Source organism: Hyaena hyaena, unplaced genomic scaffold (genome assembly GCF_003009895.1).
Source record: "Hyaena hyaena isolate Hyena2069 unplaced genomic scaffold, ASM300989v1 scaffold_876, whole genome shotgun sequence".
Taxonomy (NCBI): Eukaryota; Metazoa; Chordata; class Mammalia; order Carnivora; family Hyaenidae; genus Hyaena; species Hyaena hyaena.
Window position 1 is genome coordinate 402,186 of NW_024081512.1, and position 17,045 is coordinate 419,230.

The 17,045-nt window shown below is 49.7% G+C and overlaps 1 protein-coding gene across 2 annotated transcripts in view; it reads left to right on the plus strand.

The window, feature by feature from the left end:
• Positions 1 to 17,045, plus strand: part of LYN (LYN proto-oncogene, Src family tyrosine kinase) — a 64,385-nt gene that overhangs the window by 23,757 nt on the left and 23,583 nt on the right. For both annotated transcript variants that reach the window (XM_039220288.1, XM_039220289.1), the window contains exons 8-9: positions 655 to 837; positions 2,746 to 2,822. In XM_039220288.1, the coding sequence (XP_039076219.1) occupies positions 655 to 837; positions 2,746 to 2,822 (260 nt within the window). The remainder of the gene's footprint in view (positions 1 to 654; positions 838 to 2,745; positions 2,823 to 17,045) is intronic.

Sequence of the window (17,045 nt, forward strand, 5' to 3'; positions counted from 1 at the left end):
CAAACACAATTGAAATCAGTCTAATTGCAAATTGGAGAGAGCCAACGTTTGGCATATTTTAGTGTGTTTTCTTCCAGACCTGTGTGTGTGTGTATGTGTGTGTGTTTACTGTTGTTGTTCTTGAATAAAGAACACGTTATTAATTAGAGAAAAATCTTAGTCCCCATTATGGAGTTCATATAGAATATAGAAGTTATTTTTTAAAATATTTATTTTGAGATTTTATTTTTTAAATATTTATTTATTTTGAGAGAGAGAGAAAGCATGAGAGGGGGAGGGACAGAGAGAGAGGGAGAGAGAGAATCCCAAGCAGGGCTCAGTTCTGCAAGACTGAGATCATGACCTACCTGAGCCTAATCAAGAGTCGGACACTTCACCGCCGGAGCCACTCAGGTCCCCCGCATATAGAGGTTTTTTTTAAAAAAATATTGCTTTATGGAAACTTTGGATTTTGGAATACTTTTAGATTTCTTTGGTAAAGATGGTATAGAGAATTCTCATACACCCTTGACCCAGACCCCCCTAACGTTCACCCTGGGAGAGAGTTTTTGTGTAAGTTTTCTTCTATCTATAGCGACGTTTCCTTTTAACTCTGCGTAGAGGTTTTGGTTTGCAGCGTGATAAAATGTGGCCTCTCTTCTGCTTTCTTTCCAGGTTACTACAACAACAGCACCAAAGTGGCCGTGAAGACCCTGAAGCCAGGCACGATGTCTGTGCAGGCGTTCCTGGAGGAGGCGAACCTCATGAAGACCCTCCAGCATGACAAGCTGGTGCGGCTCTACGCCGTGGTCACCCGGGAGGAGCCCATCTACATCATCACCGAGTACATGGCCAAGGGTGAGCACCACCCCCGAGCTCAGAGCTTGTAAAAGCCGAAGCACTCCAAGAGGGAAACGTTTAAACGTTCACAGGACGTTCGGATAACTTTAGTTCTAAACCAGCATGCTCTCGGGGCGCCTGGGAGGGCTCAGTTGGTTAAAGCGTCCGACTTCAGCTCAGGTCATGATCTCGTGGTTTGTGGGTTCGAGCCCCACGTCGGGCTTTGTGCTGACAGCTCGGAGCCTGGAGCCTGTCTCAGATTCTGTGTCTCCCTCTCTCTCTGACCCTCCCCTGCTCGTGCTCTGCCTCTCTCTCTCTCTCTCTCAAAAATAAATAAGCATTAAAAAAAAAACACTTTAAAACACCATGCTCACTGCTGAAAAATAAAAAATGTAGGAAAGCAAAGCATGCTTATAAACTACCCTGCCAGAAATATTTCAAGTATTATTGGAATCATAGAAATAATGTATAGTCTTTCTATTTTCTCTGCATGTGTCTTCATATAATATACATATTAGCCACAAGAATAGCACACAATACATAGTAGGCCCCTAATAAATATTTGTAAAAAATATATACGTATTTCAAATAAGAGTATTTTTGTTATATATTTAAAATGGGAATTCTTAAAATCCTAAAATGAGTTCATTTTCCTCTTGAGCATTATCTAAATGTTCAGGATGTCACTTTAAAACATTAACATTTTGGGACGCCTGGGTGGCTCAGTTGGTTAAGCATCCCAACTTTGGCTCGGGTCACGATCTTGTGGTTTGTGAGTTCGAGTCCTGCATCAGGCTCTGTGCTGACAGCTCAGAGCCTGGAGCCTGCTTTGGATTCTGTGTCTCCTTCTCTCTCTGCCCCTCCCCCACGCATGCTCTGTCTCTCTCTGTCTCTCAAAAATAAATATATATGTATATAGAAAGGAATATTAGTCACTCTGAGTCCTTCCAAAAAATGACGTTATTTAAAAACAAAACCCAAATACCTAGTCCCCATGGCTTAGGTTTCTATAACCCAGAAACCAGGCTCAGGATAAGACTTTGTAGGAGTTGGGTAAATATGTGTTGAATTCATCTGCCAGTAGCATTCAGAATCACAAATGTAAATATGTGTTTCTCCACATAATGATGCTTAGCCTTTATTGAGTACTTACTGTATACCAGTTGTTCTTGATGCCTTCCCTGGGTGATCTCACTTAGCCTGAGCAATCTCAGGGCTGAGCACCATAGTTCTGGCCGAGGATGGAGTAGCAGGACATTTATTGAGCGCTTACTGCCTGCTAAGCACCATGGCACGTGCTTTAAACCCGTCCTCACAAGGACCCTGACGATAGCTTGTAGGGTTGACGCTTCCAGTTCTAGGAGAGAACGCAGGTCTCCTTTTAGAGATGAAGCCATAGGAAGCAGGGGCGGAGGGTTACTGACCAACTTCCTTTTAGGTACAAAGCACGGTGTGTTCATATGCACTCAGTGAGCACCCATAGTGTGTGCCGAGTTCTGCGCTTTGGCTGGACACCGATGAGAGTGAGCCTAGCCCAGGGCCTGCTACAGGCAGGTCTGCAATGAGGGCTTGGGGGCGTCTGTCCCCGAGAAGCTCTGAAGACTTGGCAGCTACACTGAGTGTGCCGTGGTGCCGGGTGCAAAGGGCTCTGAAATGCGTTGCTCTCAGACACCTGGAGCCAGAAAAACAGTGTCCACCGTCAGCCTTCCTCACCTGGACCACACAGTCCATTTCACGTCAGGTCCAAGGTAGCCGGTTCGAGGGGACTGGGTACAGCCAGCTTCACGAGAAAGGCACCGTGGCCATGCCGAATTGTAAAGGCAGTCAATCTGCCCCCCTCCCCCAGTAATAGTAACGATTGTTGGACTTGTGTTCGGATTTGGTCTTGTGTGTTTGAACTACCCTGACGTGTCCCTCTATCAACAGGCAGCTTGCTGGATTTCCTGAAGAGCGACGAAGGGGGCAAAGTCCTGCTTCCGAAGCTGATTGACTTTTCGGCTCAGGTGAAGTATGAAAAACCCAGGGTGTGCGTACATTCACTCAGCCCTCCTTGCTTCCGGGTCACGATGTGCCAGGGAGAAGGCGTTTTCACTGAAGCCTTCCCAGCAGCGGTTCTGAGAAAAAGGCCTTTCAAAACACGCTTCCTTGGAGACCATAATGGGGGTGTCACACCGAGGGCGTCTGTGCATGTGCCAAGCTCTGGCTGGGGTGTTATCTGCCCTAAAACAGGTCAGCCTCTCAGACTTGTGTTCCCCTGCACACCAGCTGTAGAAAAACGCAGCTGAAGTTGTCACTTTGGTTTGTATTTTGGAGACACAGTCCCACGCGATGGAAGTGTCCAGCACATTCTAAATATGCCTGGTGGTGTTTCGGTTACCAACGTAAGGCACAGAAATGTCCAAGTCCTTAGTATTCTTGCAAACAGAGGGACTGTATTCTGTTCCTTATCTACCCCCTTCTAATCCTTCTCGTTGGCTGTGACTTTAGGATTCTAAGAAATACTCATTTGCAGTATTTCTAGTACGAGCCTAGAAGTTGCAGATGTGTTTAGTTTGGAATCACATGTTTCCTGAAGTCCTCCGAGGGCAGAGGGAAGTTCCCCAACACCCAGCAGTGTGCCTGGCGTGTCAGGGAAACGCACGTTTGAATGAGGCCAGCTACTGGCTTTTGATACTTTCATTGTGTCTGTGAGGCATGTTCGGTAATTCGCTTGTTTGGTTTCTGAATACCGGCCATGGGTAGTTCATGCTGGGGGCGCTGTGCGCGATAAAGCCTAAAGTGGCAGAGGAGGTTTCTAGAGGTTCCAGGTAAGGGTGGCCTTTTTGATCTTCATTTCTCCTCTCTCTTCCCTCAGACCCTCTTTAAGTTGGGAAATTGATAAGGCCTTCTGGGGAGGTTGAGGTCAAAAGAATAAATTTGTGTGCTGGTGACGTACCTCAAGTTAAGAGAGCGTCTACGTGTTCTACAGTAGAGTCTTGTACGCAGAGCTGGGGTTCAACACCTGAAGACTCGTGTGTGTTGTGGCTCTAGGTCGATAGCCGTAACCACCCAGGAAGTCCTTTGCCTCTCCGGGTTAGTTTATTCACCCAGCAAATGGGAATGGTAATTCCTGCTTTAAGGAGACGTTGTTGGGGTCTGACCTAATCACAGACTCGCGCGGATATAAGCACATCAGAGCTGTTGGTAGAAGCTGAGGTCACCTTGGGGATGACAGTCCCCATCATTCCAGTAACAGTGTGCGATGACGTCCCCTGCTCAGGCCCCATCTCCTCTACCTGAACTTGGCAGTGGATTCCTTACCTGAGTAGGACATTCAGAGGTGATCTGGAACCCCCGTGTCTAATATGGAAAGAAGCAAGATTGCCGTGGCAGAGCTGGGGGAGGGAAAGAGTCCAGCAGCCCTGACTTTGTAACCCTTTCTCCAAGCTCTGCACTCTGGCCCCTGAGAGGCTCTGTGGCACTCCAAGGTTCTAGGACCGCAGTTTGAAAACCACGGCTGTGCAGCGAGAGGAAGGCTGACCTGGATGACGCAGCGCTAGGTCCTGTGCAGATAGGGAGTCGGAAAATGGAGAAAGCAAAAGCTGATAAACTTGCGTCATACTTGACATCAATAAAGGAGGGGCAGTGATTTAGGCAGCCGCAGGGGGTGAGGCACTTGAGGGTATGGTGAAGGTGTGCCGCACCTGCTTCTCAGAGAGGGAAGGGAGCTGACAGGGATTTGGAAAAGTGGGACATTTGGTCTGGAGGCCTGAGTGGTTGGAGTTCAAAAGCAACTGAGGATCTGATCCGTGCCTGCGGTTCTATGGGATAATACAGGGTCTACAGTTATGTAGAAATTATGCGCCTCAGGGTATGTACCCTGCCTGGAGAAGAGTACATATTATTTTGTCACGTGAGTATTTTTTTGATGTTTCTTTATTTTTGAGAGAGAGACAAAGCATGAGCAGGGGAGAGGCAGAGAGAGAGGGAGACACATAATCCAAAGCAGGCTCCAGGCTCTGAGCTGTCAGCACAGAGTCCGACGCGGGGCTCGAACCCACGAACTGCGAGATCATGACCTGAGCCGAAGTCAGACACTCAACTGACTGAGCCTCCCAGTCAGTTTTTTATTTGATTTTGCTTGGCTTACTTTATGAAGCTTTATCTTGACATAGTCAGAGTTTTCTTAAGGTTCAACTCAGGGTCTCTGTACCTGTTCTTTGACTTGGTAAATTACTACTATGACTAAAAAAGGTAACTTTTTCTAGCTTACAAATGAGTTTGGGGGGCAAGAGGTGCCTCCTAAAGATTCGTAGGTGGCAAGGAAGATTATCCCAGAGCTTGTCATGGACTGTGACGTTCAAGTTGTAGGTTCCGGGGGGCTTCAGTTGGCTCCCTGTCAGCTGGGACGGAGCTGAGCTCTTCCCCCCTCCCCCACCCCCCCACGGCCACCCCCCGTGACAGGCGTGGTCCTGGGATAACCAAAGCCACCAGCAAACCAGTGTTGCCAGCACAGCTCCTGCAGGGCAAGCTCTTCTCTCCCCGTCCAGGGTTTCTTTCCCAGCAGTGACCACTGGGTACGACTGGTGGGACAACTAATTCAAGTGCCTGGGGAGTTTGGTGTCCGTGGTCAGCAGCACCCGGGCTGTCGCCTCACGTGTGGCTCAGCGCAAAATACATTCACCAAATACAACCTCACTTTGAGTTCATCTTTGTTCGCGGTACGGACCCCGCCCAGACTCTTCCTCAGTCCTTCCCGAGACCATACGCTGCCCCACCTTGGATTGTCATCTGCTTCATTTACTTGTGACTTGTCTTGTGGTATCGATAACGTGAGCAAAGGGCCTGAACCTGGGCACCAAGCGGGGGGGGGGGGGCACCTGCTCTCCTCGGTCCCAGTCTGATACCGGCTTCCAGCTTCCTGCTGAGCCCCCCCACCACCACCACCACGGGGCACCATCCATCCATAGCCCCATGGCTATGTGACCGGTCTGAAGGGATCTCTTTATACAAAAAGTCTTCTCTGATGTTTCCCTCCCTTTCCTCTCTGTCTTGTGCAGCCAGTTAGCCCTGCCACCTCTCCATAATGGTGAGAGGACTCACTAAGCTGGCCCAAGGTGACAGAGCACAGCCGGTGCCCACATCCCTAATAATCCATCCCTTCCTCTACCTTCCTCTGCGTGACTTTAGAAGCATCCATTTGGTATGTGGGCTCTGAACAACCAGCAGGCTGTCATTTGTACTTTCTCATAGTAGCATTGTCGGCGGCACCAAAGAGCCCAGGAAGACACAGTTAAATTCAGCTCTTTCACAATGAGGGACTGAGAGTAGAAGTAAAGCAGTTTGCTGAATCTCGGCCCCAGAGGGATGAGGGAGGGGGATAGGGGACAGCATGGGGACTTTCTCACAGCCTCTCCTCAGCCTCTTCTTCCCTCGTCCCACGACCTACTTCCCCAAGCTCTGCTTTCCCCTCACTGACCTCCCCTTCAGCCAGTCAAGACAGCAAGTGGGCGAGCTCACATGACCGCCTCTCGGTTCATGTGAGAGCCGATTTCATCACTTCCTGTCTCAGGATGAGTCCTAAAAAGCTCTTCTGAGCCCAAGTGTAACTCACCTTGTGCAGCCCATCTCTCTGCTCCCTCACCTCCCTCTACATTTAGTGGAGAAGAAGAAATCTCAGCTAAGGAGACTGATAAATCTAGCAATGGAGGAAAGGAAGCGATGTTGTGCTCTCTGTGCTAGTCAGAAAAATCACTCCTTTGCAGAGGAAGTTTGGTACTTTCAGAGCAGAGAGATGGCATGATTCCCTTCCAGCCTTTGCCTCCTGGAAGAGAAGAAACATGAACTTGAAAAGCCAAGGGTGTTGAAATCTGTGCGGACTCCCTGCAACGGAAGCGGAAATGGAAGGGAAGACTCGTACAAACAAGAGGGGAGAAGTAGGAGAGTCACAGCAGTAAGGCGGAGGTCAGAGAGATCGTCCTGTAATTCAGGCCAAGTGAACCAAATTGGCATTTCTTGCTCTTTGGTGGCAACATCAGGATGACGGAAGCACAGAAATTAGCAAACATGAAATGGACAATGTGTATGATTAAAAATAGGAAAGTCCAAGTAACCTTTATTTTCCTCCTTGCGTTTGATAAAGCACTTCTATGTCCATTATTTAATTTGAGCCCAACTTTCTTGAAGGCATTTTTATGGGTAGTTACCACATTCTACAGCTGAGGACGTGACCTTGGGCTTGTCTAAGGTTACAGAGCCAGTGGCTGGAATTGCTGGACTCGGTCCTGGGTCTTCTGACGCTAGATAACTTGCTCTTTCCTCTGCTCTGTCTCACACTGGGTGCGCCAAGATCAGAGCCACCCTAGGATCATTTTGTACCTGAAACTGCACTGATACTCATTTTTACCCCCTTGATGGGCTTTGCATATCAGAATTAATGATATCTAGTTTTCTCCCCACCCCAAAACCTGTTACCAGTTTTATCACCTAGTGATCGTGCTTAAATATATTTTGCCCCCTACATTACATTTAAGCCGCACTTTTTATTAGAAATTGGTAAACTGAGGAAGGTAGGAAATCTGTCTGTCTGTGTCATTCTCAACCTTTTTGAGTGGGAAGGCTTTTTGCCATCAGAGCTTTTTTGAGCTTCCCCTCATCATAGGATCTGGTGACTGAGAAAACAAGGCATAGACTGGGAATCTCTTACGAGAACCCTAGGTGGAGACCCGCCAGTCTGTTGGTGGTAAATGAGGTTGCAGTGCCCGCAGGGGATTTTCTGAAGCTTCTACAGCATGTGCCAATACCATCAGGTAATGTGTCCCCTCATTCTACCTCTTCGTAAAGAACCTAAAAGATAAGTTAGGCTCTCATTCTGCCGCCCACGGCCGGCCCTCCCTCCCCTTGCCCCAGCGCAAGGGAATGAAACAACCACTCTATTTTCCAAACCTTTATTAATCAGCCCTCGACGGATAGTGTCATCACATTTCATTTACTCAAACCGGAGAAGGAATTCCAGTCGACACATCGAATCACACTCAGCGGCAAGGGGAAACTGCCGGTCACACGCTTGGTTTGCACGGCATCAGGAGGCTAGGTCCCCTTTCCGCCCCACATTTGGTCTCACTTCTCACGCACAACTGGATCGAGGCCCCGTGTCGCCAATTCTTTATGCGGTGGAAGCCACCTCAGCTACGCTGGCTAATGGGACATGGTAGTCCCCCAGCATGCAGTACTAAGGAGCCATGGCCAATCTCTCTCTCTCTCTCTCTCCCTCTTTCCCTCCCTCCCTCCCTCCCTCCCTCCCCCTCTTCCTCCCTCTCCCCTCCCCTCTGCCAAGTGCCCCCCCCCAAACAAACAAACAAAAAACTAAGGAGCCAGTGCTTGGAATGTAAATCCCAATATAAAATCTAGAGATAGGGGTTTGCTCTGCTCAGAATATGTGACACTGATGACACTCACAGAGAAGGCATTGAGCCGAGGGTTGGGAAACGGGGCCCTGCTCCGGGAAGACCCTTTCACAGGCCCGGCCCTCCTCCTTGAGAAGCGACAGCCATGGATTAGGTTCCCGCAGTCTGATACCCCAGCCCTAAAACTCCACGACCAAGAAAGTCTACGGACAACATCTATATGAATCCTCACCCGAAAGCCTATGTAACAATTCCCGGTATATTCAGAGGACACTGGTACAAGACTTTGACCTTGCTCTCAATAAAGAAATAGGAACGTATCACAGGAAGGCGGTACCCTGGCGTTTCGTATAGTGAGCTTTGGGCCTGAGACTTGAACTTGGTCTCTGAAAACTTACCAGATGGACACATGAAACCAGAGTGACCGTCAGAGTTGCAAAAGCAGATCCTGTGCCGTTTCCTCCTGAAAAAGTTGAAAGGATGGGAAACTGATTTAAAAATAGTGTAAAAGGAGAACTCTCTTTTTCCCCACTTTGCTGGGAGGGGGCGGGGACGTTTAGCATATATGAGCAGAGGAACTATGACTGGCTGTTATTCTTGTTTTAATTTTGATGGGAAAACTTTCTAGCAGCTGGAAGAAGCTTGAAGCTAATGGAAAGGGGAGCGGGGCGGTTCTTCTGGTCTGCATGCCAGATCCGTCTCTCATCTCCGTGGCCATTTCTGGTCAGTACCGGTGTAAGTCACAGAATAATTTCCTCTCTCGGGACTCCTCGTGGAGTGCAAGGCTGGAATTAAATTGAAGTCGTTTGGAGGTGGACAGAGTTTATGACCAGCTGCTCACAATTTGGAAATGGAGACGGGAGCACTTTGCAAGGAGCATCAGAGGCCGAATTCCAATCGATCATTGTCTGGAGCCCTTGGCTCACTTTCCCCATTTCCCCTCGCCCCCTGGGGACACCTCCATCTTTTTCACCCACAAGCACATCCAGGGCACAGCCTGGCAGATAAGTTACGGCAGTGGGCGGCACACGAGGCGTATGGGGAGGCCTTTCTGTAGGCTGCTTTCAGACCAGTGGGCGAGGGCTCAGGAAAAGGTAGGCTTCCTGGAGGAGGTGACCCTAAGTGCCAGGGTTAGCCCTGCTAGCGTGAAAGAAGTTAGATATAGGAAGGAGTCTTGGAAGGAATTTGGTGCATAAGGACCCAGAGAAGGGGAACCAGGGGGGTGCCCATGGGGTGTGTGGAAAGAGTGGGGGAGAGGCCACAGAGCTGAGAGAGACAGTCCGGAAGTATTGTCCACTCTTGAGTTCTAAAGGAGAAGAGTTAACTGCTTTGTGGAAGACTGAAAGCGTGTGTTGGAGAAAGACAGAGAATGTCGATACTCCACAGAAGCGCTCGCAGGAGGTACAGGCTTAGGCTTTCCATTTTATTTGGCCCTAGGTCATCAGTTGTAGTCATGTAGTAGAATTTGTGCCTCCACAGGCACCCACGCACGCCCTCGAGGCGCCCAGCGTGGACGGGAGCCGGATGATGCCCAGGAGCTGAAGACGGGCCAGAGGCCGGCACGTTTGATCAGTTTCCGCGGGGATTTGGTCACTTTCCCAGGGAGAGTGCGTGAAGGGGGCGGAGGGCGGCCCAGGGCAGAGCCCCTGGGGAAGGACCGAGAGAGACCAGGAGGGAGGCCAGCCTGGGGACCCCCTCCGTGCCCCTCTGGGAGACAGCCCTGGAAGGAGGAGGGGGAGTTTTCCACTGGAATTTTTAAACAAGGAGGTCCTTGGAGAACTCGCTGGACCCCGTCCGTGGGGCGGTGCGGGCGGAAGCCGAATGCCCGGCCTCGTTGCCCTCCTCAGTTCCTGGCTCCGTGAATCCTTTCCTCTGTTGGCACAGCGAGCTCTCCAAACCCGGCTGGCTCTTCTTCACCCTCTTCCTCTTCCCGGCCGGTCCTCCCCCACCGTGCCCCAGCCACGCTCTGGAAACAGCTCGTTCCTATCATAACTTCAGTGCAGTTCCAGAGTCCTTATTTTCAAAAGCAAGTTCATACTGATTTTTGTTTTATGAAGGAAAAAAATGAAATAAAATTTCATTTCTTTTTTTTAATTTTTTTATTATTTTTTAAATGTTTACTTTTGTGAGAGAGCGCAAGCATGAGTGGGGCAAGGGCGGGGGGGTGGGTGGAGACAAGGAATCCGAAGCAAGCTCCAGGCTCTGAGCGGTCAGCACAGAGCCCGACGTGGGGATTGAACTCGTGAACCGCGTGATCATGACCTGATCCGAAGTTGGATGCTTAACCAACTGAGCCACCGAGGCACCCACCATCTGAATCCTTTTTAAGTCTACAGCTCAGTGGCATGAGGTACATCCACATGTTACGCAACTGTCCCCAGTGCCCGTCTCCAGAACCTTTTCATCCTCCCGCACTGAAAGTACCCCCCATTGGACACTAACCCCTCACTGCCTTCCCTCCCGGCCCCTGGCCACCGTCTTTCAATTCTCTGTCTCTGTGAAGTTGACCGCTCGAGGTATCTCGCCTATGGGATGATTTTGCATCCCTGCTCTGTACCTTCAATGCGTTCCTGCTACATTTGTAAAATCTGCTGGCCTGTGGACCCAACTGCTTTGTTCCTATTGGGAGCCCACTGGGCTCTTCCCTATCTTAGCGCCTCTCCCAGACCCACTCCTGAAATCTATCCCTTCTGCACCTTGCCTGGCCCCACCTCCTGCTCAAGGACACCTTCCCCAAGCATCCCTCCTAAAGTAATTTCCACCCCAAGCCCCACCTCACCCCATTCTTCTCTATCTTGGCCTCCTTCCTGTTCCTTTCTTCCATGACACTTACTACAATTGGAACGTTTTGGTCAATTCTTGTTTACCTTTGTATCCCCAGCTGTTAGCACAATGCCATGTAAATAGGGGGCGCTCAATACTATTTGTTGAATGACTATACTGACCAAAGTGGGGGCTGTCTATATTCAGTTTCAAACAATAAATCTTGGGGGTGGCTCAGTCCATTAACCGTCTGACTTAAGCTTGAGTCATGCCATGCAGCTTATGGGTTCAAGCCCCACATCGGGCTCTGTGCTGACAGCTCGGAGCCTGGAGCCTGCTTCGGATTCTGTGTCTCCCTCTCTCTCTGCCCCTCCCACCCCCCCCCCAAATAAACATTATTTAAAAATTTTAAAACAATAAATTCATTGTTCCCTGCTTCACGCAGCTCTGAAAGAGTATTTAGGAGAATATGTGTCTTTTAATGTGTTCTGGGTCACTATTCAGGTGTAGAATTTTCCTGGTACACTTTTTTCTTCCTCTTCCTCCAAGTGTGTTTACTTATGTGTACAAAACTCACTTTGTTGAACTCCATACAAGCGTGACAAGAAGAAGGAAGTAGATACAAGGATCTGGGCCCTTTGTGCAAAGACAAAGAGCTGCTTTGTTTCTCCTTCTCTGTGGACTCGAGAACGCCAGGAGGGATGGGAGATGATAAGTGAAACATTTAGCACCGAAGCCAGTAGTGGATGCATTTAATTTGGGGCGAGGGGACGACGCGAGCAAGGTTTCCCTCCCGTTGTGTCATTCAGATCCTGGTGCGGCCTTTCCACCATTCTGGGCGAGCCCCATGTCCGCGCCCGCACCTGCTGGCAGGGGCCAGGACGCTGCAATTCAAGGGACAGGGTGGCTCGCTGAGTTTTCTTCAATGTCAGGATCCATGGGACACCTGGGTGGCACAGTCAGTTAAGCATCTGACTCTTGGTATTGGCTCAGGTCATGATCTCACAGCTTGTGAGTTCGAGCCCCACATCAGGCTCCATGCTGACAGTGCAGAGCCTGCTTGGGATTCTCTCTCCCTCTCTCTTTCTCTCTCCCTCTTTCTCTGCCCCTCCCCCACTCGCTCACTCTGTCTCTCAAAAATAAATGAACTTTACAAGATTTTTTTTTAATGTTAGGGTTTCCAGCTCTTGTAAATTATTCTGTCCGCATCTCCCGTCCCTACACATAATTGGGCAACCCTCGCGGTTTTACAGAACTGGCTATGAAGATCATACTCATACCTTTTGCCCATAGAAGATCCAGACAGACCTTCCATCTCCCTGCCCTCCCCCGGTCCCCCGCGGGGACCTCCAGCTTTAAGGTCCACCGTCCCTCCTTTGTGTAGCCGTCCCCGGATCCCTGGACACTCGTCACTGCCACACTTGAGCTCTGGCTCACGCTGTTGCCCTGAGCCCCCGAGACCTTGCCCTCGTGTGTAGGGACTCACACAGGTGGACCTTGAGACGCAGGCCTCCCTGCCTCTTGACTTCCTCTTCTCTAGGACTCTGTCATCCCCCCTCCACTGCCCCACCCAGCCCACCGCCGGCCATGACCCAAGGCTCCACCCCCCTCCACAAGTCCCCTCCAGCCCCACCTGTCCGGCCCGCTCCCTGGGACTCCACCTCCAACACGTGTAGCCCCTTCCCCGCATTTCCAGCCCGGGGACCCTCTGCCCGTTGCCACGCCTCCCCCCCCCCATCCCCTCCTCGTGAGTCTCTTCTGTCCTAGCCTGGCTCCAGCCTGGTGCCTCCCCCTTTGTCACATGAGCCTGAGTCCAGCTCTTTGCTGGTTTTGCCTCCAGTCACCCAGCTGCCACCGGTGATGATGTGACACACTGGCTCTGCACACTTCTTTCTTTCTTTTTTTAATTTTTAATTGACACCCAAGTTCGTTAACCTATTGGCTCTTCCCACTTGTAATTCAAGGCCAGGAACGGAGGTGCCTAGAACTTCTCCTCACGCTCCTAGACAGCGGTTTCTCACCTTCTCCTCTGCCCCCAGACCCAACCCCTTCCCCTTCTCTGTCTCTGTCTCTGTCTCTGTCTCTCTCTCTCTCTCTCTCTCTCGCAGTGGACTTCCTTCCTGTCTCTTCCGCCGTCCGCAGAAGGCCCCCCATTGTGCTCAGTCCTTCCTGCATCATGCACTGGGTCCCATCCCCTCCTGCTATTTCAGGACACTGTTCTAGAAATTCTGCATTGGCGTTTGCCTCTCGTTTCAGTGCCATTCTCAAAGGAAGTATAGCAAAGCCTTCCCTTTCTTCCATCTCTCTCTCTCTGGCTACCTGCACCTCTGTTTTTCTCCTCTTCTCTTCTTTTGTAAGATCAAAAAACCTGGATGGAGTGGCCTCATTTTCCCCAATTCCTTTTCTCTTGCTTTTGAACTCAGCACGTTACCCAAGCGGGTCCTGGCCAGTCTGGGAGGACCCCCAGCACAGTGAGCCCAAGGACGATTCTCTGCCCCCTCTCTGGGGAGCCGGCAGCCACGGTTGGTGCCCCTCTGCTCCCAAACATGCCGGGCTGCCATTCCCAGTGGCCGTTTCTTCCTCTTCTCCCAAAATTTAAGCATCGGAGGGTCCCAGAGCTCAGTCCTCAGACCTCCTCTTTCTCCATATTGTTGTGTAACTTTCCTAGAGGTGCCGTCACAAATCCCTTCCGCCTGGGTGGCCCCAAACAACAGGTTTATTCCCTCACGGTTCTGGGGGCCAGAAGTCTGAAGAAAGATGTCGGCATGGCCGTGCTCCCCCGGAAGGCTCTGTGGAGAACCGTTCCTTGCCTCTCCCACCTCCCAGTGCTCCCTGGCTTGTGGCCACAGTGCTCCACTCTGTCTCCTGCGTCACAGGCCCCCTCCTCTGCATCTGTGTCTCCCTCCCCCCGCCATTCGCTTTTAAAGGCTCTGGGCATTGGATTTAGGGTCTATCTCTAGTGAGATCCCCAACTAATAAAAACTGCAAGGACCCCGCTGCAAAGTAAGTCACATCCCTCAGGACTCTGAGGAGGACACTCTTTGACCCACCCCAACCGTCCGTACAGTGACCTCTCTGGAGTTTCTAGCCCTGGCGTGATCCGCTCCCCTGAGCTAACTGCTCACTCCCATCTCCACGTGGCTGTGCATCGGGCATGACAAACGCCACACTTCCCAAACTGGGCTCCCGTCCCTCCCCCACCTGAGCCCACTCCCCACCCACCCACCACCTTCTCCCCTCCTGGTGGCGCTATCTGCATCCTTCTCGTCATTAGGCCCCGGCCTCTGTCTCACACACTGCATGTCCAATCCTTCTGCAAATCCGGAGATTCTCCCTCTAAAACAGATTCACATTCCTAACTCCCGCACCGCTGCCGCGCTGACCCAAGTCCCAGGCTCTCTATCGGAACAGATGACTGAGTAGCTGCCTAATTAGCCTTGTGCTCAGCTTTTGCCTCCTTCAGAGCCGATCTGTAACACCGCAGCCCGAGTGCTGCTTTGGCAACGTAAATCAGATCACCCTCCTCCTCTCCTTGGCCTCCCTCAGAAGAAGAGCGAAAGGCCCCAGAGTGGCTATTTATTTGCCTGCACTGCTAGTCTGGTGGTGGAGTATCCTTCAAAGGTTCCATCCTTTCTTAAATGTTTCATTCTTTTATTTGTACGGAAGCCAGTGTCACGGGGTTTCACGTCCTTGCCTTATCATGAGACTCCCCTTGAGCCCTTGTTTAAAATGTGTAGGCTTCTGGGTCCTTCTCTTGGATCTCAATAATTACGGAGCAGAGCTCAGGACGATCTGCTGGTGTCTTAGAGGCTCGGATGAGTTCTGGAAAGCACTGCCGTGGAGAATTTGCTGAGTGATGCAGACGATCATTTTTCTAGGTCATACGCCTTCAGAAGTTAGTTGGCCCTTGGACGACACAGGAGTTAGGGGCCCTGACCCCCACACACACGCAGTTGAAAGTCTCTCTATAACTTTTGACCCCCCCCCAGTGTAAGTACTGTATCAAAGCCTTACTGATCACATAAAGTCAGTTAACACATAATGTGTACGTTATACATATTACACCGTGTATTACAGTAAAGTAAGCTGAAGAGAAACGGTTATTAAGAAAGTCATAAGGAGAATACATCGACAGTACCGTGTACTGTATTCATCAACGTGAAACCACATAAAAGTGGACTCATGCATTTCGAACCTGTGTGGATCAAGGGTCAAGTGTACTGTTTCTTTTCCTCGTTGTGAAGCTCTGGCCAGTAGGGGGGATTTTATTTCTCTTCCTATTTTGAGTTTGTGAAGACTGGTAACTATTTCTTCCAGCCATTAGGCACAGAAGAATTCCAGCCGGTGAACACAATACTTGACAGTGCTTTCTCTTCGGATTCCGCCTTTCCGGCTCCCTCTTCCTATATCCTTAGGAAAAGGAAGATGGGCGGGTTAGGGTTAGGGCTTGTGAGGCATCACAGAGAGCAAACCTTCACAGGCTCCGTCCATAAACACAGTTCGCTTTGGAAGCTTATTTCCAAAGGGCTGAAATGTAAATAGTGATTACAGCAGCTCTGTCTCAGGTGTATTTGGACTTGATCAGATCTCCTCTCAGACCTCTTCCAGTTTGTCACAGGAAAAAGAAGTCAGGGATTAATTCCAGAGAGAGCCCAGGCTTTGCCCGGGAGTTCTTTGCGCCCAGCCAAACTCAGGTCCTTTAAAGTGTGTTGTTGGAGTTGAAATACAGCACATGTGCCTCTGTGGGTTTTTTTTTTCCCCAGTCCTTAGCTGTCTGACACCAAGGATGTCTGTGTGCCGATGTGCTCCTTTCTGTCCGCCCCGTTAGGAAGTAACCTCTGCGGGGCAGGGACGCTGTTCAGTTGCCACACACCTAGACCAGGACCAGGCTCTGAGCAGGCAGACTGGACTGAGTCCAAGTGGAAGACCCTGCCTCACAGTGACATTGGTCTTCATTCTTTTGGTGGACCAGGAGTGTCCTCTGGGTGTGGCATCCTCGTGAAGCTACAAGTGAGCAGACCCTCCATTAGATTCCTAGCTGCTTTAGGTTAACCTGTGCTATACACACACGTTGAGGTGATATAAATGTGAATAGGTGCCCAGTGAATAATCCAAGAAGTCTTTCTAAGTTGATGTAGCACAAAACAAGTGTCCGCGCTCTGGGAGATTCTGGGAACATGTGATCTGTATCAGATCTTTTTTTTAATAGAGGTGGTTTTTCTTATTAGAAGTCAATGCAGGGGCACCTGGGTGACTCAGTCGGTTAAGTGTTCAGCTCTTGATTTCAGCTCAGGTCACGATCTCACGGTTTGAGTTTGAGCCCCACATCGGGCTCTGTGCTTACAGTTCAGAGTCTGCTTGGGATTTTCTCTCTCTTTCTCTCTCTCTCTCTCTGTGTCCCCCTCCCCTATTCTTCTCTCTCTTTCTCAAAATAAATAATCGTTAAAAAAAGAAAAGTCAGTGCATGTTTATGATAGAAATATTGAAAATAAATGAAAAATAGCATTCAGGTCTCATTTTCTGTCATCAACATTTTTATGTGTTCTTATGCTATATTTCAATTTTATTTATTAAAATAAGTATTTAGGGGTTTTTTTCATGATTTTTTAAGCACTACATTGATAATGGGTTAAAAAAGAAGAAAAATCAAAGTATACTCTAGCTTGGAAACTAAAAACCTTATACCCCGATTGCTTGGTCCCAATTTTAACAATTCTAATGCCTCTTTCCAGATACCAGCATCGATTATGGTCATTCTTCCCCATCCCCATGGAAATGCATGATATGTATTAAGCTACATATGTAGCTTAACACAGCTTGGCTATTTTTTTTTTTTTAATTTCTGTGTAGGATGATCCCCCTCATTCTTTTTAAAAAAAAAATTTTTAAGTTTATTCTGGGAGAGAGAGCGCCTGTGAGTAGGGGAGGGGCAGAAAGAGAGGAAGAGAGAGCCAAGCAGGCTGTCAGCACAGAGCCCTCTACTGGGCTGGGTCTCACGAACCTTGAGATCGTGATCTGAGCCAAAATCGTGACCGCTTAACTGATTGGGCACCCCAGGCACCAACCTTCGCCAATCTT